At 37.3% G+C, this 24,016-nt stretch overlaps 2 protein-coding genes and 1 pseudogene across 2 annotated transcripts; 1 reads left to right on the forward strand and 2 right to left on the reverse strand.

The window, feature by feature from the left end:
- Positions 1-18: 18 nt before the first annotated feature.
- On the reverse strand, positions 19-10,128 carry LOC127413808 (lactosylceramide alpha-2,3-sialyltransferase-like; annotated as a pseudogene).
- Positions 10,129-11,436: 1,308 nt separating this feature from the next.
- Positions 11,437-14,020, forward strand: ankrd2 (ankyrin repeat domain 2 (stretch responsive muscle)). The gene is given in 9 exon segments (XM_051651223.1): positions 11,437-11,520; positions 12,284-12,299; positions 12,302-12,441; positions 12,651-12,755; positions 12,825-12,923; positions 13,018-13,116; positions 13,306-13,404; positions 13,665-13,763; positions 13,922-14,020. Coding segments are annotated over 9 exon segments (840 nt in total).
- Positions 14,021-17,348: 3,328 nt separating this feature from the next.
- morn4 (MORN repeat containing 4) lies at positions 17,349-23,793 on the reverse strand. The gene is made up of 5 exons (XM_051651104.1): positions 23,670-23,793; positions 23,209-23,287; positions 22,665-22,779; positions 18,758-18,867; positions 17,349-18,255 (listed from the first exon to the last, which is right to left on the reverse strand). Exons 2-5 carry the CDS (start codon positions 23,273-23,275, stop codon positions 18,107-18,109), a joined length of 441 nt encoding a protein of 146 aa, XP_051507064.1. The 5' UTR covers positions 23,276-23,287; positions 23,670-23,793; the 3' UTR covers positions 17,349-18,106.
- Positions 23,794-24,016: the final 223 nt, after the last annotated feature.

The following is a 24,016-nucleotide window of genomic DNA, read 5'->3' on the forward strand; positions in this document are numbered from 1 at the left end:
TTTCTGTATATTAATTTATTGGGTGAATCTCACAAAGGAATGCCCAGGTCATATTTCACCCCAAAATAAAAATGACAATATTGATGGTTCTAAAAATAATCTTCATTTTCATTGACTGTCATCTAATTTCCACTTGTAATAGAAGAGAACTCCTCCCAACTGTTTTAGAGTGTCTGACCACATTATAATGCACCTGTGAGGTCTTGCACTGCTCCGGCTTTAACCAGTTCCTGCAGTAAGACTGTCTCAGCACTGACATCATGGACCACCTGTGTCATCATAGCGTCCATGCGGAGAGACTCGTAGTAATGCAGCAGGGCTCCAGGGTGCTGCAGGTTGTATCCAAATCCAGCCAGACTCACCTCATCACACACCTGCAGGGCCAGAACTACTGCACTTATGCCCAGGGTTGGCACCATCTAACAAAAACAACATGTTGTTAAGGACAACATGTTGTCTGTGAGGCCTACTTGTGGAATGCATAGACTTTCTGAAAGAAAAAAAATTTTTTTTTAGCAGAAGTTTGAATTCATTGTAGAAGTTTGATTACAATCCATCCAAGATTTGAGGCTACTTTTTCAATAATAATTAAACAAAAACAAAACGAAACATTTTGAAGTGTTCTTGTGTATTAAAAATCCATCATAATGTTAGTGACAGAGTTCGCCAGTTTTAAAATTCCAGTGCCTGAACTTCAAATGGTAAATCTATTGCTTATGATAATTTTGTAGTCATGTATTTTACCATTAAAACAACAACAATCTTTGGGATTGTAAACCTTTTTTATTGTCTACTACATGTAGTAAATTGTTAATCTGATCAATTAGAAAAGTAATAGTTTAACTTTTGTCCACAAGTCACTTGATTTGAGATATCAATACCACAAACAGTGTGTGACAAGTTACATGCCGAAGATTAATACTTAAGGTTTAGAGTTTGTTCTAAGCAAGCACCACTAATAATTATATATATATATATATATATATATATATATGATTTAGTAAGTAACCTTCCTGAATTTAAAAAGAGAGCTTTGCATATGTGGATGGTAATTGCAGGACGGACCTTCCTCTGTTGCCCTGCATACGTCTGCAGCACCTGTCCAGTCCTGTACATGATTTCAGGGTTCAGGATGCGAAAGTTTTCTGGTTGAAGAGGAATCGAGTCTATCATATCCCTCCAGAACCACAATTTAGACCACCAACTCTACAGATATAGTGACAGAAAACAATTTTGTGTGGCCTGTATTTACCCGCTAACTTAAGAGTATTTGTTCAGCGCTGTGGTGCTGTTTTGTGAATAATTTAAAGACCCCATGAAATCAAAATTTGAGTTTTGTGCTTTTTAGTCCACATCTGTCAGCTTTACAGGGGTCATATTATGCAAAGTCCACTTTTTCAATTTTTTTGGACATAATTATGTGTCCCCCATGTGTGTAGACAACCACAAAATATGGTAAAAGACCATCCCCTCCTTTCTTTCCTTTCCCCATCAATAAAAAACAGTGTCTCCCAACAAGCCATTCAGGTTTGCAGCCCCTTATGACGTCAAAAGGGAAAAGTTACCACCCACAGCTGGCGAAGAGATCCGCCCAAGTAGCTTAGATCCGCCCTCATTTAAACCTGAGCAAGCAGCGCACAGTCCACCATAATTATCTCCTCACTAGAGCCGCTTGTGCTAACTCAAGAATGTCCCAGCTACGAGGTAAACACGCCAAATGTTCTATTGTTGGCTGCAAGAGCAAACACAAGAGTCATCATGTACTCCCGGCATCTGAGCCACTGAAGACCCAGTGGATTAGTTTTATTTTTGATGGCAATGTGCCCACAACAATAGGAAAATCCCTTTATGTTTGTGCAAACCATTTTACGTCGGACTGCTTCATAAACGAGGGCCAACACAAGGCTGGATTTGCTTCCAAGCTAAGGATCAAGGATGGATCGATACCAACTCTCCATGACCCAACTTCAGATTTGCAAGTCGTAAGTTTCGCACTTTATACTTTTTAATGTTTGCAATTTGGCTTTCTGAATTTGCTTCGTATCGCAGTTTCCACATGAGCACCTATATTACAATTAAAAAATATGCATTATACAAAATGTATCATGCCAATATATTGCGCTTAGCGAACATCATTACAGTACTTTGTGTATTGCTTATTGAAGTAGTACCGTTCCCTACAACAGAAAGCGGAGAAAGCTAAAGTTGCCGTTAGACACCGAACAACACATCATCCATAGTAGAAAAACGGCTGAAATAACTCCACAAAAGTTCCACAAATTCATCAAACATGTACGGCTGAACTCCGGTGTTTTCAGTAGCAGCCATATTGGTTCTCCTGTATTGATGTCGCTGGGGTATCCATGGCACCAGCAGGAAAGGCACAGCTCACTTCCAGAAAGGGGTGTGGGGAGTAGCAGCTCCTTTGCATTTAAAGCTATAGACACTAAAACAGCCCGTTTGGAACAGGGCTACAAAACAGGGGTATAAAGGCATGGTAGAATAAACGATCTGTGAGGTATTTTGAGCTGAAACTTGACAGACACATTCTGGGGACACCTGAGACTTATATTACATTGTGTAAAAAGGGGCATGATATGTCCCCTTTAAGGTCAGCAGTACGCTAGTAGTGCACTCATAAAAGGTGATATTCACATTTAAATTTTACAATCTCTTCCAGGAAAACAAGTGCAACATTTTAGATGACTAATTTCACACTATAGGGGTATACAATTTTTTTGTCCAATAAAGTGCTTTAGAATTAAAATACCCCTTATCTGCCAAGTAGCAAATTATTGTTCATGGCTGTGACATAACTAAATCCTTTTGGCTATTTAAAAGGGATGAGCCCTTCAATATGCCCTGCCCAAACCTTATGTTTCAATAGGAAATACATCAACATGGAAGGAAGGAACTTTCAGCCAAATGTTATAATGGCACTTACCAGAGGTTCTTTGGTTACTACAGAGGTAAGCCAGGCTAAATCTAAGCTCTTGAATACAACCAAGGCCACTACTTCAGTACTCATGTATTCTTGTGACAGGGAATGAGCTCCTTCTGGATACATGAGTCGAATGGTAGTTCTAGAGCCAGTGACTTTCTCAAATCCAAGTACTGGCGCATTGTTCATTCTGTGGGTGTAAAGGTTAAAATACAAATATACGGCAAGGATTTCAGAGCCGTAGAAAGCATAATGGGTGTAGGAAATACATTTATGCCAATAAAAAGGCCAAAGAAAATCTGGCCTACTGTGATAGAAATTAATGCTGTTATCACCGAGCGTGTTTACATGCACACCAATATGCTGATATCTAACAAATATCAGATTATTCAAAAACATCTGACAATGCAAGAAAAATGCGTTTGCATGAGATTTGAAATCATCAGGTTATTCTCTTCTTTTGATGTGAAACATATGCTCACAACACTTGATTCACATTGGATAAGCCGGTAAAAACACTGATAAAAGTGTTTACCTACAGCGTGAATTTGAGGTAATGGGCAAAAATGTGTGCCGATTGTTTTTGCTTAAACTGTTTATGACCGTAACTCATTAAGAAAAGCTGTTTAAGGTATTTACTTGATCTTACAAGTTGTCGGCTCATTAAGCATAGGTTACGTCCACACTAATCAGTTTCCATTTGAAAATGTACAAAATCACCTCTTATCCACACTATAAACAGCGTTTTCCTCCACCGTAAACTGAGAAACATTCAGAAACTGAAAAGGAATTAGTGTGGATGTGGCCATAATCAATGTATTTATAAAAAAAATATGCATGTAAACACTCACTGTCTATGAAACATGATCACACGGGTAGTTAGCATGTTGTTTCCGAGAGTTCCAGTACCCTAGGATCGGGCGCATTATGCTGACTCGCTGACAAGGGCCATCTCCGCATCAGCTCAAGTGTGCATCAGCTTCCATTTGTGTTATTTCAAAGTATTGCTCTCAATAATATTCTAAAATGTGGAAATTTGTAATGAAGAATGATTAGATGCATCCATCTTTTTGACTGGTAGTACTGATAATGGCATGATAATTTGAACTAACCTGATGATAATGTCATACTGGTCGACATGAGGTCCAAGATTTTTGTCATGTAAAATGCCACCACTTCCAACCACCAAACATTTCCTGCAGGTCTTAGTGCCAGAGAGGAAACCAGTATGAGGTAAAGCTCTCAGGGTCTGAGCCATCATCTCCTCAGTGCCCTGCATACCCAGAGGAGGAGGAAGTGCCCAGTCACCTGTGCCATTCTCCAAGAACACTGGAATCTTTAAGAGCCCGGCAGGTGTTGACAGTGTCTTCACCCTGTCCACATTCACTGCGACATGACTGAGACTCAGCAGTGCCGCTGAGTGATCCAGAAGAGCCTGAGGTGTGTGCAAATGAAAGCTTAGACATCTGACAATAATATGTTTTAAATGTTTTTATGTATTTAAAGTTTCAAAATATTTATTTTTATTTGTTTTGTGATGCAGCAATTAAAAAAATGACTTTTTTGCACTGACCTTCAACACCATAACATGCAACCTTGAAATATTTGGTATGTAACAGGGTTGAAGGTCAATACAAACAAAAGAGTTAACTCTCAAATAATGACTAATGTGCTGCCTCATATGTTATTTAGTTGGTTCTGAAGAACTTGTACTAATAGCTGAGGGACTAATGGTAATTCTTCTTGTGAAAAGGGTTAGCCAATGTTTTCATGTCTGGTTTAAAGGAATGTTCTGGGTTCAATACAAGTTAATCTCACACAACAGCATTTGTGGTATAACCGCCTGAGACCCCCGCGTGACTGCTGTGTGCACTTTCTATTTCCCTTTTTTATTTGTAACTAGTATCACCCAATAAACAAGGAAAATATATATATATATATATATATATATATATATATATATATATATATATATATATATATTTAGAGCAAATCGTTTTCCTAACAATTGATGTCCACATATGTTGTGAAATTTTAAGTAATTTCAAGCTATAGAAAGAAAGATTTTTTTTTAATCAAATAGTTTATTATGTGTCCTGGAGAGTTGGTTACTTCTTGTTTTTGAGATGTTATAGATATTACAGCTGAATTTCTGTAAAGCTGAATAAAAAATTCTGATTAAAAGTAATGGCCAGCATCATCAAATCACTGCCAACCATGGTAAAATAAAATTCTGCATTATAAAATTCTGAATCTATGTACTGATTATCATTGTTCCATGTCTGCCAAACATATTAAGTGGTCCAAACATCATCTGCAGCATGAAACTGAACTTTTAACAAGATGTTAGAAGTGAATGCGCTAGGCTGCATAAGAAAGCTATAGGATGCTTCCTTGCTCCCTTGCTCCCTAATTAGTGAATGACTCAACCTCCAGTGTGCTGTCTGACTTCACTGGTCTCAGAACAGTTTGAAAAGCACCTTATTAACTCCATATACAGCCTCTGAAAGCAACATTTTTCAGTTTTGGATACGTCCATTGATTCTCAATGTGATCATGCACAGTGAATGTAGGATTTTTATGGAATGTTAGTCCTGTGTTTGTGTTTAACAGCATGCCGTTTCACGATAAATCAATGCAATTATTAAAATGGCATATTGGTTGAAACTAGAGACTCTACTCTTTTGACTCAAACAGGTTTTAATGTGAAAACTTAAACTGGTTTCTTACCCGATGTAGTTTTATTGCAGTTTCTTCGAAATACAAACTCGGCTGAGATTGGCACCATGTTGTTTTGTCACATGACTCTGTGTGCTGAAAGTTTACCCCTTTAATGAGAGCCTAGAGCCTCCTGAACTGTTGGTTTAAAAAAATAAGAATTAAGCATAGCCTATAGCGAAGCCAAAATGTAATGTCCACGCATGTGGACACAGGGTCTCACGAGGAAAATGTTGATTACCACAAAAAATTATTTTGACTCGCCCCTATTTTATTTTTTAAAAACAGAGTTAAGGTACTTCAGTTCAGGCACTTACAATGGAAGTGAATGGGGCCAGTCCATAAAGGTTTAAATACACCTTGTTTCAAAAGTATAGCCATAAAACATAAACATTATATTATATGTTATATAAGTTATATCCAATATGGATGGGAATGCAGGGTTTTGTTGTCATGACAACGAAGTTGAAATATTAGGTATAACTTTACACAAATTAAGTTAATAAGTGGTTTTATGACACTGAAATCATGTTAACATGTATAAAGTTTATGTTTTGTGGCGATACTTTTGAAATGGCACTTTTATGGATTTTCCTCATTCACTTCCATAGTATAGTAAGTGCCTAACTTTCACAAATTTCTTTATATATATATATAAAGAAGGGATAAGTCGAAATTATTTTATTGTGAAAATCATCATTATGCCACAAGTGCTGACAATTTAGCTTAAAATGATGCTGAAAATTAAAACAAGTTTTCTTGTTTCTGGTTTTATAAGGTTTCATCTGAAGTCAGATATAAAGTCAAATTATCAAGTCAAGTATTTTAAATTATAACACAACACGTCGTGTCAAAAATCCTCCAGATTGTGACTCACAAGTCTTTAGACTCATGTGGTAAAGAAGTGAATTACAGTACCAGTGTTTCATTAGAACTGTCATTAGTCCATGTAAGCTCTGGGGTTGGCAGATATGCAGGAACCAGAAGTGCAGAGTAACAGCTCAATGACAGAAATACACTTAAAATTAGATTCTTCCTCCTGAAATCATAAAACACCAGTCTCATAAAGCTTTCAGTCTTGTGGTGTACTTCATTGATTTGAATGGAATTTGTAAACAGCTTGTGAAATCCCCAGTGATGCATGGAAATGGCATACATTTTTCTATCCCGTCACAGTGCTTATCTTGGGCAAACTCACCGGCTGAGGAAGAATTCCCTGCCCTCGAGTGTTGGTCCGATAACAGAGGAACGCTGTCTTCCTCATTATCCTTAACACAGGATAGTGTTTCAGAGTCACCATTATTCTACCCAGTACCAAACTAATGTGTCAGTTATGAGGCATTCATTAAACCAGGAGACATACTTTCTCACTGTAAAACAAAATAAAATACAAATAAAAATAAAAAACATTGAGTTTTCTCAACAACTGTCTTAAAGTCCTCAATAAAATTACCGTAGCACTTTACAAGGTTGTATACGTTAACACAACATTAGTTAACACAGTAGTTAAAATGAACTAACAATAAATAATTATTTTACAGCATATTTAAATTGTTGTTAATGTTACTTTCTACGCATGCATATTTATCATTCAAAATTGTATAAGTTATTATGAACTATCATTGAAAGTTGTAGAAGTTAACATGAACTTACAATCAGCAATACTATATTCAAAAATTCTGTAAAACATATTTTTCATTGTTAATGCATAATACCTAAATCATTAAGCAATAATGCATACAGTATACAGTATAATGTACAGTATATAACCTTATTGTAAAGTGTACCTACAATACTTTTTTTTAGCCATTTTTAATTTTTTTATTCAATAAATGCAAGACTTCTTGTTCAGTCTGTTAATTTTTGCCAAGGCAACTACAGATTTCCTGTTCCTTAAATTATAAATACAGCAACACACACACACATCATCTTCATTATCATCATCATCATTTTTTGTTATTTCATACTTACTAAGATTTTATATGACTTAATTTGAAGTGAACAAAAGTGGAATACTACGTGTAATAGTTTAGGCCTCAACACCTTTTATGCTTTATCTACTTTACAGTATATTTGCTGTTTACCTCTTATTTCAGGTGCTGTCTTCTATTCCTAGTTGAAAAGATAGAAACATGTTTGTGTTGTACTAAAAATGAGCTGTGGTTTTGTCCTGGTCTTCCGCTGCTCTGTTGTGAGAGTGTATTGTCTTTCTGACCCCTCCTCACAGTTAATAATTGGCCTGCCTCAAAGGCTTCACTTTGTATTCCACAGTCCTTTATCTAAGCGACTGTTTAAACAACCTCACGTTACCCTGCAGTTTTATTAATTTAAATGCTTGATATCATGCTTTATATCAGTCGAGGTGTTTCAAAGGTCCTGTAAACAGCATGTTAAAGTTCTAGGTAGAACTATTGCTCAAAGAAGAAACAGTAGTTAACTTAATTAATTTTATTTTCATGCTATTAAAGAAATGTTTTTAGAGTAAAAGACACAATGTGCATGGACTTAAAAAAAACAACAAAAAAAAAAAACAGCAAGATTTTATGTTACAATTTGTATGAATATATAACGAAAAGTGTTAATCTTGGGTCATGTTACTCTTCACCAAGTTTTCCATCATTTTTATATAACTTTTTGCTTTTGCACAGTTACTTTGAAATGGTCCTGTAGTATGACATACGCAAATTAATAGCATGGACATGCCAATTTTCCTTTCATTTCTTTTGAACTACACATCTTTCTTACTCTAACTTTCTAAGTCTATCTGTCTTTTTTTTAAGGCATTTGTCAGCAGTGTTGGGTAATCTGATTGAAAAAGATTTAGTTATTTTGTCAAAAGTAGTGTGTTACACATTACATTTTAAATTCTTGTAATCGGATTACAGTTACTTTCAGCTTAGGTACTTACTTTTAAGTACATTACTTGGGTTGCACATATTTCTAAAATAATATATATGGGGGGCGGATTTTCTCCCCTTTTCTACCCAATTTGGCATGCCCAATTCCCAGTGCGCTCTAGGTCCTCTAGGCCCACGTAGTGACTCCATCCGGGTGGCGGAGGACGAATCTCAGTTGCCTCCGCATCTGAGACAGTCAATCTACACATCTTATCACATGGCTTGTTGAGCACGTTACCGTGGAGACCTAGCGCATGTGGAGGCTCATGCTATTCTCCGCGGCATCCACGCACAACTCACCACGCACCCCACTGAGAGCGAGAACCACATTATAGCGACCACGAGGAGGTTAACCCAATGTGACTCTACCCACCCTAGCAACCAGGCCAATTGGTTGCTTAGGTAGACTGACTGGAGTCACTCAGCACGCCCTGGATTCGAACTTGCGACGCCAGGTGTGGTAGTCAGCATCTTTACGTGCTGAGCTACCCAGGCCCCCAGTAGTTATAGATAATGCATTTAAAATACACATTAAAATGTTTTTACATAAGTGAAGAAAGCTGAAGTGTGTGCGACAATGAACAAGGAGGAAGTATAGACAACAAATATTTTGAATTTTTGAGTGTAAAACAAATTCTGTGAAAAGTGTTTTAAAAAGTAACTTAAAAGTAAAGTAATTTGTAATGTGATTACTTTTTTGATGAAGTAATCCGATCATAATTTTAGAGAATTAATTAGTCATTTGTAGAGAATTACTTTTTTGAGTATGTTAACCAACACTGCTTGTTAGCCAGGTTTTTGTGTGGCACATCTTATTTATCTTAACCTGGGGATGAATAATAATAATTTTTTAAAACATGTGCAAAAGAAGAGGCACATGTATTTCAACAGATGTCAATGGCAAGTCAGTAAACCAATAAACATTTTGTTGAGTATTAACTCTCAGCAGGGCCTGTAACTGGTCCATATAAGAACTTAAAGTTGCACTCAGTAATTTTTTCCCCATTAAAAAAGAAACGAATTGTAATTTTTAAACATATGTATAAAATCATGACCACTCACATGAGATGAGGACTCTAGTCATATCAGTAACCTTATAAAAGCGGTTTTATTTTACATGGGGAAGGGGCACCCTCATGGGGGCTGCCATTTTAGAATCACGTGACCAGCTGAATACTACTCGCTCAATCTCAGTAACCATCTTGTTATTGGACACTTTCACTCTTGGATTAAATTAATCATGGCTGACTAGTGTGAATAGTGAATTTCAACAATGGCATCTGTAACGGAAAACTGTTGATTTTGAATAATGCTGCATCCACACCACTAGGTGTCATTGTAAGTCCAAGATGACACAAGCAAAAAGTTACTGAGTGCACCTTTATACACAACATGCATGAATTGTTATGAAAGCATTGGGAGTATTCATTTCCTTTTGCATTCAAATGACTCTTGCACATTTCATTTAATTCATTTGAATGTTACTCAGTGCTTCTCACCTTTGCTACCATCTGTATCTGTTCGTATTTCAAAGATGCTACTGGAGGATGCTACATATGGTAAAACATGCATCGTAACTAACCAGACGTTCACATTAGTGTACATTCTTGCCCATGTATAACTAACAGAATGTCCCGAATGCTGTTCTGTGGTTGGACATTGTGTTGTAACAAGCATTCTTAGAGACTCGAAGGCATTTATGAGGTATCACTTGACACTAATGAAACACTAATCTTCAAAAATAGTGTTTATTGTGTTGTGGTTCTTGTAAAAGTGGACTTCCAGTGCCTGACAGAGGTGGTCAGAAGGCTACTGGCCTGAACAGTGAGCTCGCTGGGAAGGAGAGGCTCGCGTGCTTGTGTGCGGTCCAGTTTATGTCAACAGCTGTCACACAGGGCCTGACATGGCTTTACATTCCTGCTGTGAGCTATAAGACCATCAAATCTCAGTCCTGCAGGTCTGGTATTAATGACAGGATCCACACAGCTTATGAGTCACATTATTATTTGTGAGGGCTGGTCTGCCATCAGTTGCTACTTCTAAAAGACAAAACTGTTTCTTGAAAGAGAAGGACAATTTGACAATACTCTGTGTTAGCTGCCTGGTTTGTAAAGAATAAGCATTTACTTTTTCTCATTATGGATGAGGACATCCTGTGGGCAACAGCTGTGGTTGACAGAAAAGCAGCCCTTGATAAATGGGAGGAGGTACAATTTTCAAATAATACTTTTAGTTTCTTGATTTCTTTTAAATATCTATGTATTATGTGTGCATTTGTAACCGGTCCTGCTCGACTCGCTCCAAGCGGGATGCAAACCGCGTCAGCTGGCATGGGAGGCTGGCACGCTAATGAGGAGGCTAAAGGCTACAGCCCCTAGCGTCAGTTGCTAGTGCGCCTCTTGAGGCCAGGAGAGTGAGCTTTACATATACCGCACAGCTATCACGTAACAGCTGGCTCCCATTACACTCACCTCCCTAAACCTCACTCCCATCTGGGTCACGGCACCACTGCATCCGGTCCTGCGGGATTCGAACCGGTGTCAGCTGGCATGGGAGGCAGGTGCACTAACAAGGAGGCTAAAGGCTACAGCCCCTAGCGTCAGTCGCTAGTGTGCCTCTTGAGGCCAAAGGAGTGAGGTTTACACATACTGCACAGCTATCAGGTACCAGCTGGCTCCCGTTACACATTGTCTATTTGAATGAGTTTTACATTTGATTTTAGAATGGTCACCCTAGAGACAGATGGATATTGCTTTTAATGATACTTTTGTTGATTATTTTTATGTTTAAGATCACTGATATTTTTGAAGCCTCAGTCTGAAAGTTTATGTTCGTCTAGTATTTCAATTGTTTAGAAGCATTAGGCTCGGGTATGAAAATATGGGTATTTTGATTGTGGATGTACGTTTTGTAAGGGGAGATGCGGGTAATAAATCTGTCAATCAGATTGTTGCAAATGTTCAGGTGAGTGAAGATTCACAACACAGATCACAATATCTTTTCCCATGGGAAAGAAAAATTAGATGTCTTTTGTTTAAGAGAATGGTTTCTCAACAGCAATGGGATTAAATAAAGAGCAAATGTGGACACCTCAGAAAAAATCCTCAGTAATTTCAGATCTCTCTCTCTCTCTCTCTCTCTCTCTCTCTCTGGAGTTTCAGAAGAGACCTCAAAAATGTCTCATATTGTTCTCAAATTTGCCAAGATACCAAAGACTGCCATTAAAAGTCAGAGATTTCATTGGGTGAAAATATTTCTCATCAAATACTAACAAGACCAAATTATCTGAGCTATGTTATATACATCAACTGTATGCCAACAATTATCCTAACACATAACCACTGATAGATAGCGTATCTGCTCCTACTAGGCATAAAGAAAGAATTTAAGTCTCCTGAGCTATATAATTGCAACATCTGAGCAATACAATTTTCCTCTTAAATGTTGAACCTTAACACACACATATATCAGTCCCCTTGGAACTGAACTGTACTGTTGTACTCCAGAATGTCTTACTAATAGTATTACTGCCTAATATCAGAATTGGTATCTTATATCAATTTTATTCACCACACTGTATATACATTCAGGAGCACAGTCAATAAAAATAGAAGATTTTTACAATCCTGTCAATCAAAAACAAAGATTTTTAGTATAAGAATCATCAAACATGTATGTATGAGGACTGAAAAAGTTAACGATGAAGAGGAATAAATTTTTCATGCAGGCTGAAGAACGGGTTAGGAAGATCTAAGACGTGAGATTGTTGATCTGGGAGGTGCTGAGAACATTATGGAGCTGCGTACAAAGAAGAAAATCAAGAACAAGATAGCAGCTTGTAAAGACCTAACTGATGTTTTTGTGGTGAGAGAAACCCATCTGTCTGTATTTTTTTTTTATGTGGTTTTAAGTTATCATCTGTCAAAACTAATAATTTATTTTCCATTCAACAAAAATGTTGAATTCTAGCAATGCTTCATCACCTTGCTGAAAAGACCAGCTTATGTTGTACCCACCAGGCTTGTTAACAAGCTAAATGCTACTGCAAACGATTTCAAGTAGTCAGTGTTGCTCTGTGTATCTGATGTTGTCAGGGACCTGTAGATCCTGAGGAGTTTTTGAAAGCAGCAGCTCAGGGAAAGCTGGAAGTAATTGAGAAGTTTCTGGAAGACGGAGGAGATCCAAACACTTGTGATGAGGTGTAGTATGTCAAAAATGACACATTCTCTTGCTTTATGATGCAGTTGCTGACATAACTGTTGACTTAGTTCAGGAAAACAGCTCTGCAACGAGCTGCTCTGGAAAATCATGCTAAAGTTGTGGAAACATTACTGGAGAAAGGAGCTGATATCAACTTTAAAGACATGGTGAGAACTTTGAAATTGTTCTAATGTAATCAAAGATAGATTCATTGTTATAATTATTTCAACATAAACATTACTTTTTGTATTGTTGGTTCAGCTGGACTGCAGGGCTGTACACTGGGCTTGCAGAGGTGGAAGTCTTGCAGCACTGAAAGTTCTTCAGGACAGGGGGGCTGACATCAACGTCAAAGACAAAGTGATAGCTTTTGTCTGATACAGTGAAAAACATATGTATAGAGGGTTCCAAAAGTCTGACACCACTAGTGACAATACTTTTATTTAATTTTATACAATGCGTATACAGTTTACTGTGTGTAAAAACAAGCTTTCCAAAAGTGTGCTTGGCATGACAAAATGTAATCATTTTTTGTACCCCGTCCTACAGCTTCTAAGCTCACCATTACATGTGGCCACACGGACAGGTCACAGCGACATTGTTCAACACCTTTTAGTCAGCGGAATCAACATTAATGCCAAAGACTGGGTAACAGATGAATAATTCCTTAAAAAAAAAAAAAAAAATGAGATTAAATGTGTAATTTCTGCACCACTACACTGAATTAAATTGCAGACTGTTTGTTCAAGAGGCCTGACTCCTAACAACACTGATTCATTCAATTGCAAGAGTTTGGGACTTCTTGTTGTCCCATTGTTTGGGAATGTTTGAAACTTGTCTGGTGCTGTTATTGGCACAGAAATAACACTACCTTTTATTTATTTCTTCCTTTCTTTTCTCTTTTAAAGGAGGGGGACACAGCTCTACATGATGCTGTCAGATTAAATCGACATAAAATTGTCAAACTCCTCATACTGGCAGGAGCGGATATGCAGATCAAGAATGCTGTAAGTACTGCACATTAAAATGAATTTAAATGGTACATTACATCATGCTACATGAAAATGAATAATAAAAAAGCTACTTTTTATGCTACATACAGTATTTCCAATTCAGTCCAAGAGCTTGTTGTAGCCTAAACACCCCCATTTCTCATGTGTTTCAGGAGGGCATTGCAGCCACTGAACAGCTGAAGCAATGGCAGTTTGACACAAAGGAGACACTGGAGAAGCTAGAACAGATGAGGGATGTCTGTCTAGTCTAACAGATGCATGGAGATGCACTGGATTCATAAGAGCACCTGTAAACGGTGCTAACAATTCACTTTCTGAGTTAAAGGGATAGTTCACCCAAAAATGAAAATTCTCTCATCATTTACTCGCCCTCATGACATCCAAGATGTGTATGACTTTCTTTCATCTGCTGAACACAAATGAAGATTTTTAGAAGAATTACTCAGATCTGTAGGTCCATACAATGCAAGTGAATGGGTGCCAAAATGTTGAAGCTCCAAAATCCAAATAAGGGCAACATAAAAGTACTCCAGACGACTCTTGTTGTTAAATCCAAGTCTTCTGAAGCGATATGATAGGTGTGGGTGAGAAACAGATCAATATTTAAGTAAATTTTTTGTTTGTTTTTTTATCCCATTTTCACCCCAATTTGGTATGCCTAATTCCCACTGCTCATGTAGGTCTTCATGGTGGCGCATTTACTCACCTCAATCCTGGTGGCGGTGGACAAGTCTCAGTTGCCTCCGCTTCTGAGAGAGTCAATCCATGCATCTTATCACGTGGCTCGTTGTGCATGACACTGCGGAGACTCCCAGCATGTGGAGGCTCATGCTACTCCCCACGATCCACGCACAACTTCCCACACGCCCCATTGAGAGTGAGAACCACTAATCGCGACCACGAGGAGGTTACCCCATTTGACTCTATCCTCCCTAGAAACCAGGCCAATTTGGTTGCTTAGGAGACCTGGCTGGAGTCACTCAGCACACCCTGGATTCGAACTCGTGACTCCAGGTGTGGTAGTCAGCATCAATACTCGCTGAGCTACTCAGGCCACCTTAAGTCCTTTTTAACTATAAATTCTCCTCCCTGCTCTGTCAATCTTCACCTTACTTTCACTTTCTCATTCTCCTTCTTCTGTTTTTGGTATTTCATTCTTCGTGCATATCGCCCCTACTGGACAGGGAGGACAATTTATGATAAAATATGACTTAAAGGAATAGTTCACCCAAAAATGAAAATTTGCTGATAATTTACTCAATCTCAGGCCATTCAAGATGTATCTGAGTTTCTTTCTTCATCAAAATAGAATTTAAGATTTTTAGGATTTCATTTCAGGCCTCCTCCTTTAAACAATGCAAGTGAATATACTCCAAAATGCATATTTAGGGTGCATCAAAATAATCCACACGACTCCAGTCGACAAATAAATTTCTTCTGTGTTTGAAATTGTTTTGGACTGTGGTCTGTGCAAGTTTCTCTTGTAAACAATGACGTGCTTCCTGCCTCCTCCTCCACACGTGACATTACCAACGAGCTTACGTCATCTCTCTTATAAGCACGCGTCACAGAGATGTACGGAGGTGAACATTTGTAGTTAAAAAGTATATAAGTATTGTTTTGTTTCTACAAATTATCAATCGTTTGGGTTCAGAAGAACTTTATTTGTCGACTGGAGTCATGTGGATTATTTTGATGCACTCTAAATATGCATTTTGGACCGTTAAAAAAATGGAGTACATTCACTTGCATTGTTTAGAGGAGGAGGCCTGAAATGAAATCCTAAAAATCTAAAATTCTGTTTTGACGAAGAAAGAAACTCAGATACATCTTGAATGGCCTGAGGGTAAGTTCTCAGCAAATTTTCATTTTTGGGTGAACTATTCTTTTAAATATTGACCTATTTCTCATATTGTGTCCGAACACATGGATTTAACCACTGGAGTCATATGAATTACTTTTATGCTCCCTTTATGTGGATTTTGGAGCTTCAAAATTTTGGCACCCATTCACTTGTATTATGAGGACATGAAGAGCTGAAATATTCTTCTAAAAATCTTAATTTGTGTTCTGCAGGAGAAAGAAAGTCTGCCAGGAGGGTGGGATGCCAGGAGGGTGAGTAAATCATGAGGGAATTTTAATTTTTGGGTGAACTATGCCTTTAATCAGTGGTGAAAGGTATATATACAGGATATATTGTTTTCTTAAAGGGCAGAGTGAGACGTTCTGTTTCTACTCAAAATTTGTTTGATGAACAGATGATCATTTTTAAATTGCATGATCAGACATAATGTTGTTTGCTGATTATATGTATGCATTGCTCAGGGGAACATATAATTTCAGATAGTGTAGCCTAAGATGGAGTATTAAATTATTACAGTGCTTCCAAAGCCTCACTGCATTGATATTTCTCAAACATTGTGGTAGGTATTAAATACTAACCTTAATGCAGAGTAGCCTTAGTGTGCTAAGTAATTTAGTTTTTTGTAAACTTTATTTTTTAAGGAATTTGAGATGGACATCATTGTTAAATTTACATGCTGAATTATGGTTGATCTTTTTTCCTACATATATTTGCATGTTGTATAGTGTCACACATCCATCATCTTGTGCTTATAATGTGATGACAGTCCCACAGACAGAACCCAATTCTAAAAGCAGACATTCTTCATAAATCAATAAGCAAGCAATTTTCTTCTTTTTTAACACTCATGTAATATGTATTCTGCTGCTGTATTTGAGATCATCCTGTTCACAAACCGATCTCTTGGCCTGGTATCATGAATTGTTTTGCTTTGTGCTGCTGGCAGCTGATATAAACATCACAGTGTGCCTGTTAATCATCTTTAAGCGCTCAGTTGCTCTGTAATTAGAAACCTTTCAGTGAATGCAGTGGTTACATTTAATGTTTGGAGATAGAACTTTTTACCATTCTGTGCCCTTTCATACCTGAAATAGTGAGGCTGAAACTGTGAAAACATTGTTTTGAATTGTTTGCTGTAGAAACAATAATAAACAAAAACAAAACAAAAAATCACTGAATGATTCACAATGGCACCAAAAGGTTTGAACACTTAAGCCACACTTAAAAATGTATAAATGTCATTGCATTAGATAGCAAAATATCACAGCAAAAATGATATATGACAGAATGAACATGAGAAAAATAAATGTAACAAGATTAGTGTTTTCTGATTTTTATTTTATGTTCCATGTCAGTGTTTTGATTCTATGCTCATTTAAATAACAGTGAAAAATTCTATTTGGTGCCTGTATATTTCTGATAGTGACTAAGGCGTCGCTCTGACACTGTGCATGATGGGAAGAGTGAACCATAAGCATTCAATTCAGAAAATAATAATAAAAGTACAACTGCAGTTGATGTACTGTATATCTGCAAATCACCTAATACGTTTGAAACAATTTTACTTCCCTGCATTCTACAAGAAAAATATAATTAAAAACATTATTTCACAATAGCCTATAATCTGTTAGTAAATAATATGTACTCATTTAGAGCTATTTAAATTAACTAATAAATAAATCATTAAGACAATTTAATGAAAACTTTCTCAGCTGTTATCTAAAAGTAACGTGACTCTTTATGCAAGAACTTAGGCAAATGTGCAAAAAAGAAAGAGTTGATTGTTGATGCAAATAAGTAAAAATAGGTTCCCCACACTTTTTCTCCTCTTTTTCCTCTCATCATTCATGATTACTGGATTTTTTTTTTTTTTTATTCACTTCACAGAGATTGCAGATGACAACTTATGTCAAGTTCCAGTATTTCATTATAGAAATGACCACGACTTTTTATATTTTTTCTTATTTCCATACCTTTCCCAACTTTAGAAATGCCAGTTTTTAAATTCCCTGATATTTCCAGGTTGTCCATGACCGTGGGAACCCTGTACAGTAACGACTAAAACCGATATAATCAAACATAAGTTATACAATCACAGGCTCACAAAGGCAAATTCAGTTCTTAAAAAAAACAAAAAACGCCCACATACTGACCGTCCCTATACCTGCCTAAGTTTCTCCATGCCCCCCATCTCAAGCTGATATAATTTTGTGATGTTCTTAAGCCACAGAGGAAACCAAGGCAGAGAAACAATGTGAGAGAGATAGAGACGTGTGGAATGGTAAGTCTTTCATCCATCCCTGAGGGTATGATTGTTCTCACATATTTTCAAGCTCCTTTGTTTGAAGGCAGAGATCACCCCTGAACACTGATCCATGTTGCTCTTTTTACTTGTGCCTGTGCAATTTGTATTGTATTTGGGGGCCTGATCTGGAAGCCACAGTTAGGGGTGTTCTCACTGAGGTCAGTTTTTTCATACAGAGAGGCCTCGGGCAGTGGATGCAGAGTTCTTGGCTCTCTGCACCACAGCCTGACACTTTTCACGTTTCAGAAGCTTGTTATTCTCAAAAACTCCCTCATTCCGTGGAACACCATGGGAACCATCTGGAAATGTCAGCAGCCCTAGATGGGCAAGAAAGACCACATTTTAGGGTTAACACACCTTTTACCCAATGGATTTCCATGACTATTTTCATCCATTTTTCATGACTTTTGGCAGTCGTTAATGATTAGTGAATAAGGATTTTCAAAAATCATTTTATAAAGATTACACTCACAAAGTGCAATTTCTAGACAATGGACATTTTTTTTATTTATTTATTATATTATAAATATCCATGATTTTCCATGTCTTTTAAAGATTTTTTTAATTAGCATTACTTTTCTAGGCTTGGAAATTACTTTTTGAATTTTTATAAAATTCACTGATATTTCCAGGTTTTCAATTATTCATGCTATGAATCTTCAATCATCCTAAATTTACATTTATTGTATCGTGCTGAACCCTTCACCAAATGCCACAAAGAATAACACAATTTTTTTTTTTTTTTAAATGTAAGAACAAATCTGAACATTCAGTTGGTTCTATGAAATGGTGAGTGTCAAATTAAGGGTGAATATTTACCAAATCCTTCAACACGGCCACTTTTGAATTCCCCTTCAAACTTCATCCCGTCAAATCTGCTGAAGATTCCAACCCCTTGGAATTTTCCTTGAGCGAATTCACCCTCATACCTGTTGAACAGACATGGTGATTTTTTTCCACATTACTGCTCTTACAGTTTCACTAGTGGTCAACCAATATATCGCCGATATTTGGTATTTTAAAATTAAAAACGTTTGGCCGATTAGTTTCTTAAGCCTTGACGGTGCCGAGAATCACCTACTTGTGCACGAAGGAGCTATTTGAGACATGTAAATGAGCAATCACAGTTTGTTTTGTTGTAATGTGCCATTGTGTTACCACAATAGTGTGCAAGACAGTGTCATTTCAACTCATTTCAACTTCAGAGTAAAAGCGCTTCACATGCGCTATAAGTAAATGCCACATTCACTGTGCTCTGTATGTACAATTAGTTTGACTCAGACATTTTGTGAGAAAATGCGACTGCTCATGCGTCCATACTGTCCGTGGTTTTTATTTTCTTCTTCCTAATGTATTACAATTGTGGAGACAATTACTAAAATGTAAAGTTTTGTGTGAACTTTTAAGTAAATATAATGCTAAATAAAAGTGTAATTTTTTTTGCCAATTTATGTATGTCATTTAAGATAATATCAAATTGTGTGATATATCAGCATTATATCGGCCTTTCGGCCATCCTGCTTTCTGGATATCGGCATCTGTCATTAAAAAACCCATATTGGTTGACTTTTAGTCACTACTAGTGATAGGCCAATACTTTTATCTCAGCAAAGTTGATTTTAAATCAGCCAATATTTGCCCATTTTAAGACTGTCTTGTCTCCCGATAACTAAGGGAGCAATTCAACTATGTAAAACAGCTAAAGAGCTCCGATATTCTGAACCACGCTGACAAGGGAAAGCGCCTGCTCTGCTGCACCAACATCAATTACAAGACTGTTCACATCAACACCCTTACTAACATTTATCACAGTAAACGGTAACAGAATTTTTTCAACAGAACCGTGGAAAAAAACAAGAAAAAACACGGATAGCACATCCTGTCATGGGTATGTAAGTATTTTGGATTGAAAGACTTGCTTGACTACTGTAGAGATGACAAACTGTAATTGTAGTGTTTACCTCATTTCACAAGGCAATGAGCTGCCATCAAATGATTGATGATCACTTGTATGTGACTGTATGACTTTATTTGTATTACTATATATATATATATATATATATATATATATATATATATATATATAGTACTGTGCAAAAGTTTTAGGCACTTGTTGAAAAATGTTGCATAGTGAGGATGTCTTAAAAAATATTGACATAAATAGTTATCATCTATCACTTAATTTCATACAAAGTCCAGTAAACATAAAAAAGCTAAATCAGTATTTGGTGTGGCCACCTTTGCCTTTAAAACAGCACCAATTCTCCTAGATACACCTGGACACAGTTTTTCTTGGTTGTTGGCAGATAGGATGTTCCAAGCTTCTTGGAGAATTTGCCACAGTTCTTCTATCTATTTAGGCTGTCTCAATTGCTTCTGTCTCTATATGTAATCTCAGACTGACTCGATGTTCAGTGGAGGGCTTTGTGGGGGCCATGACATCTGTTGCAGGGCTCCCTGTTCTTCTATTCTAATCTTTTCTATTTGCAAAAGTAATGTTTGGGAGTCTAACATTTATATTTCCTATTGACACACTAAAGCTGAAGATATAAATAACCATCTTAAGACAAATGCTTTTGTGAAACATCTTATGTGCCTAAGACTTTTGCACCGTACTGTATATATATATATATATATATATATATATATACAGGTGCATCTCAATAAATTAGAATGTCATGGAAAAGTACATTTATTTCAGTAATTCAACTCAAATTGTGAAACTTGTGTATTAAATAAATTCAATGCACACAGACTGAAGTAGTTTAAGTCTTTGGTTCTTTTAATTGTGATGATTTTGGCTCACATTTAACAAAAACCCACCAATTCACTATCTCAACAAATTAGAATATGGTGACATGCCAATCAGCTAATCAACTCAAAACACCTGCAAAGGTTTCCTGAGCCTTCAAAATGGTCTCTCAGTTTGGTTCACTAGGCTACACAATCATGGGGAAGACTGCTGATCTGACAGTTGTCCAGAAGACAATCATTGACACCCTTCACAAGGAGGGTAAGCCACAAACATTCATTGCCAAATAAGCTGGCTGTTCACAGAGTGCTGTATCCAAGCATGTTAACAGAAAGTTGAGTGGAAGGAAAAAGTGTGGAAGAAAAAGATGCACAACCAACCGAGAGAACCGCAGCCTTATGATTGTCAAGCAAAATCAATTCAAGAATTTGGGTGAACTTCACAAGGAATGGACTGAGGCTGGGGTCAAGGCATCAAAAGCCACCACACACAGACATGTCAAGGAATTTGGCTACAGTTGTCGTATTCCTCTTGTTAAGCCACTCCTGAACCACAGACAACGTCACAGTCGTCTTACCTGGGCTAAGGAGAAGAAGAACTGGACTGTTGCCCAGTGGTCCAAAGTCCTCTTTTCAGATGAGAGCAAGTTTTGTATTTCATTTGGAAACCAAGGTCCTAGAGTCTGGAGGAAGGGTGGAGAAGCTCATAGTCCAAGTTGCTTGAAGTCCAGTGTTAAGTTTCCACAGTCTGTGATGATTTGGGGTGCAATGTCATCTGCTGGTGTTGGTCCATTGTGTTTTTTGAAAACCAAAGTCACTGCACCCGTTTATCAAGAAATTTTGGAGCACTTCATGCTTCCTTCTGCTGACCAGCTTTTTAAAGATGCTGATTTCATTTTCCAGCAGGATTTGGCACCTGCCCACACTGCCAAAAGCACCAAAAGTTGGTTAAATGACCATGGTGTTGGTGTGCTTGACTGGCCAGCAAACTCACCAGACCTGAACTCCATAGAGAATCTATGGGGTATTGTCAAGAGGAAAATGAGAAACAAGAGACCAAAAAATGCAGATGAGCTGAAGGCCACTGTCAAAGAAACCTGGGCTTCCATACCACCTCAGCAGTGCCACAAACTGATCACCTCCATGCCACGCCAAATTGAGGCAGTAATTAAAGCAAAAGGAGCCCCTACCAAGTATTGAGTACATATACAGTAAATGAACATACTTTCCAGAAGGCCAACAATTCACTAAAAATGTTTTTTTTTTTTATTGGTCTTATGATGTATTCTAATTTTTTGAGATAGTGAATTGGTGGGTTTTTGTTAAATGTGAGCCAAAATCATCACAATTAAAAGAACCAAAGACTTAAACTACTTCAGTCTGTGTGCATTGAATTTATTTAATACACGAGTTTCACAATTTGAGTTGAATTACTGAAATAAATGAACTTTTCCACGACATTCTAATTTATTGAGATGCACCTGTATATATATATGTATAATTTTTCAGTATTAACTGAAGTACCTTATTTTGTTGTGAATGTCCCAATGTGGATACTGGATTTGCACTTTTCAGAGAGCTCAATAAAATATTTAAATTATATTTTGGTTGCATTTTTTACATAATAAATGTAACTGATTGTGTAAAATAGGCACATAATATTGATCGCAGGCCTCTGAATCGAAACAGTATCGTGGCAGACTTTGAGGAATCTGCAAACATCGGATCGGAGAAAAAAAAAAATCACTTCAATTTCAACTTTTAGGTGTACATCTCAATTGCCTTAATTAAACTGTATTAGCCTATATCACATAGTGCCATTATATTACTCTCTAGTTATCTGTATCGGCCAATGAACAACCCAGTTCTGTCGCTACAATCACAAAATCCCTTCTAACATATTCACCTCATTTTAGGAAAATAAATAAAAATAAAAAAATCTATAAGCCATGAATCTGATCACAACTTCACTCACCTGGATCCATCCGGAAATACTAACACCCCTGATCCGTGGAACAGGCCATTCTCGAAGTGACCTTTATAACAGGTGCCATCAGCAAACTTCAGCTCTCCTTTACCGTGCCTCCGACCTGCACAGCAAATATAATTTAACATTTAGCTCACACTTTTTAACCAATACACTAAACATATGGATGTCTCTCTATGTGTTAACAGCAAGTATTGCAATACCACTTTGGATAATTAAGCAATGAACTACCACCACCTCAAGCCATTCAGCCTGCAATTCCCATATTAATCACAAATACAGGAGCCTTACGAATCCAAATAAGTAACAAACCCAATTTAGTGCTTTTAAATTTGACTTGTTTTGATGGTAGAAACCTAGGGTCTCCAAATAGCTTCCATTATGATCATCAAAGTTAAATTGCATAACAGATATTTGTATAACAACTACTTACATCTGAAAAATTAATATATAATATCAATGTGTTAATGAGAAGATAAAGGACATAATAAAAACAGCAATGATGCATGCAATCCGCGCAGAAATCTCTTGCCTTCCTTCCATTCTCCTGTGTATTCTTCTCCACTGGAATAAGTGAAGGAGCCCCTGGTTAATGTCATACCTCCACCAAGCTGCACACAAAACAAATGAATATTAAGAAGGTAACATTAACATAATGAAATCCAATGATTATACAGAGAGAGAGAGAGAGAGAGAGAGAGAGAGAGAGAGAGAGAGAGAGAGACCAAACCAAGTATGTCATAACCGACATTGAAAAATGGTAAAAGCTCCGTCAAACAGATTAAAGCACATAGGCCTAGAGATAGTTCACTTTCACCCACGCACTGTGTCATAGAGTAACGGGTCTTTTACACTGAATGCACTCATACATTTACGGACGGAATAAGAACGGCAACAGCGGTGACGTCATTCCACCTGGTATTCGCAGCCCGTTTAAACGCGAGCGCTGCGTTTGAACGCTATTTTCGCAACAGCAGAGGAAGAAGTCGTTACCTGAGATATTTGTATGGAGCTTCAATATCATGAAAACCTTTCGCTTTGTCCTTAGCGGATCCGCAGGGAGAATCGTGCTCTCACTCGCCGGGTCTCGGTTCTTCTCGCTGAATCTCTCTCCTCTTGCAGATCTCGCGTTGTTTCACTGGCTGGAATCATACTGAGCGCTGATTGGCTAATCGGCGGGTGCAGTTGCCTAGATCCATGTATGTGTGTGTGTGTGTGTGTGTGTGTGTGTGTGTGTGTGTGTGTGTGTGTGTGTGTGTGTGTGTGTGTGTGTGTGTGTGTGTGTGTGTGATGTTGTGAGTGGGTAAGTAGTGTTAACAGCTTTTCTGCCTGAACAAAGA

The sequence above is a fragment of the Myxocyprinus asiaticus genome, chromosome 23, assembly GCF_019703515.2.
Source record: "Myxocyprinus asiaticus isolate MX2 ecotype Aquarium Trade chromosome 23, UBuf_Myxa_2, whole genome shotgun sequence".
NCBI classification, from domain to species: domain Eukaryota; kingdom Metazoa; phylum Chordata; class Actinopteri; order Cypriniformes; family Catostomidae; genus Myxocyprinus; species Myxocyprinus asiaticus.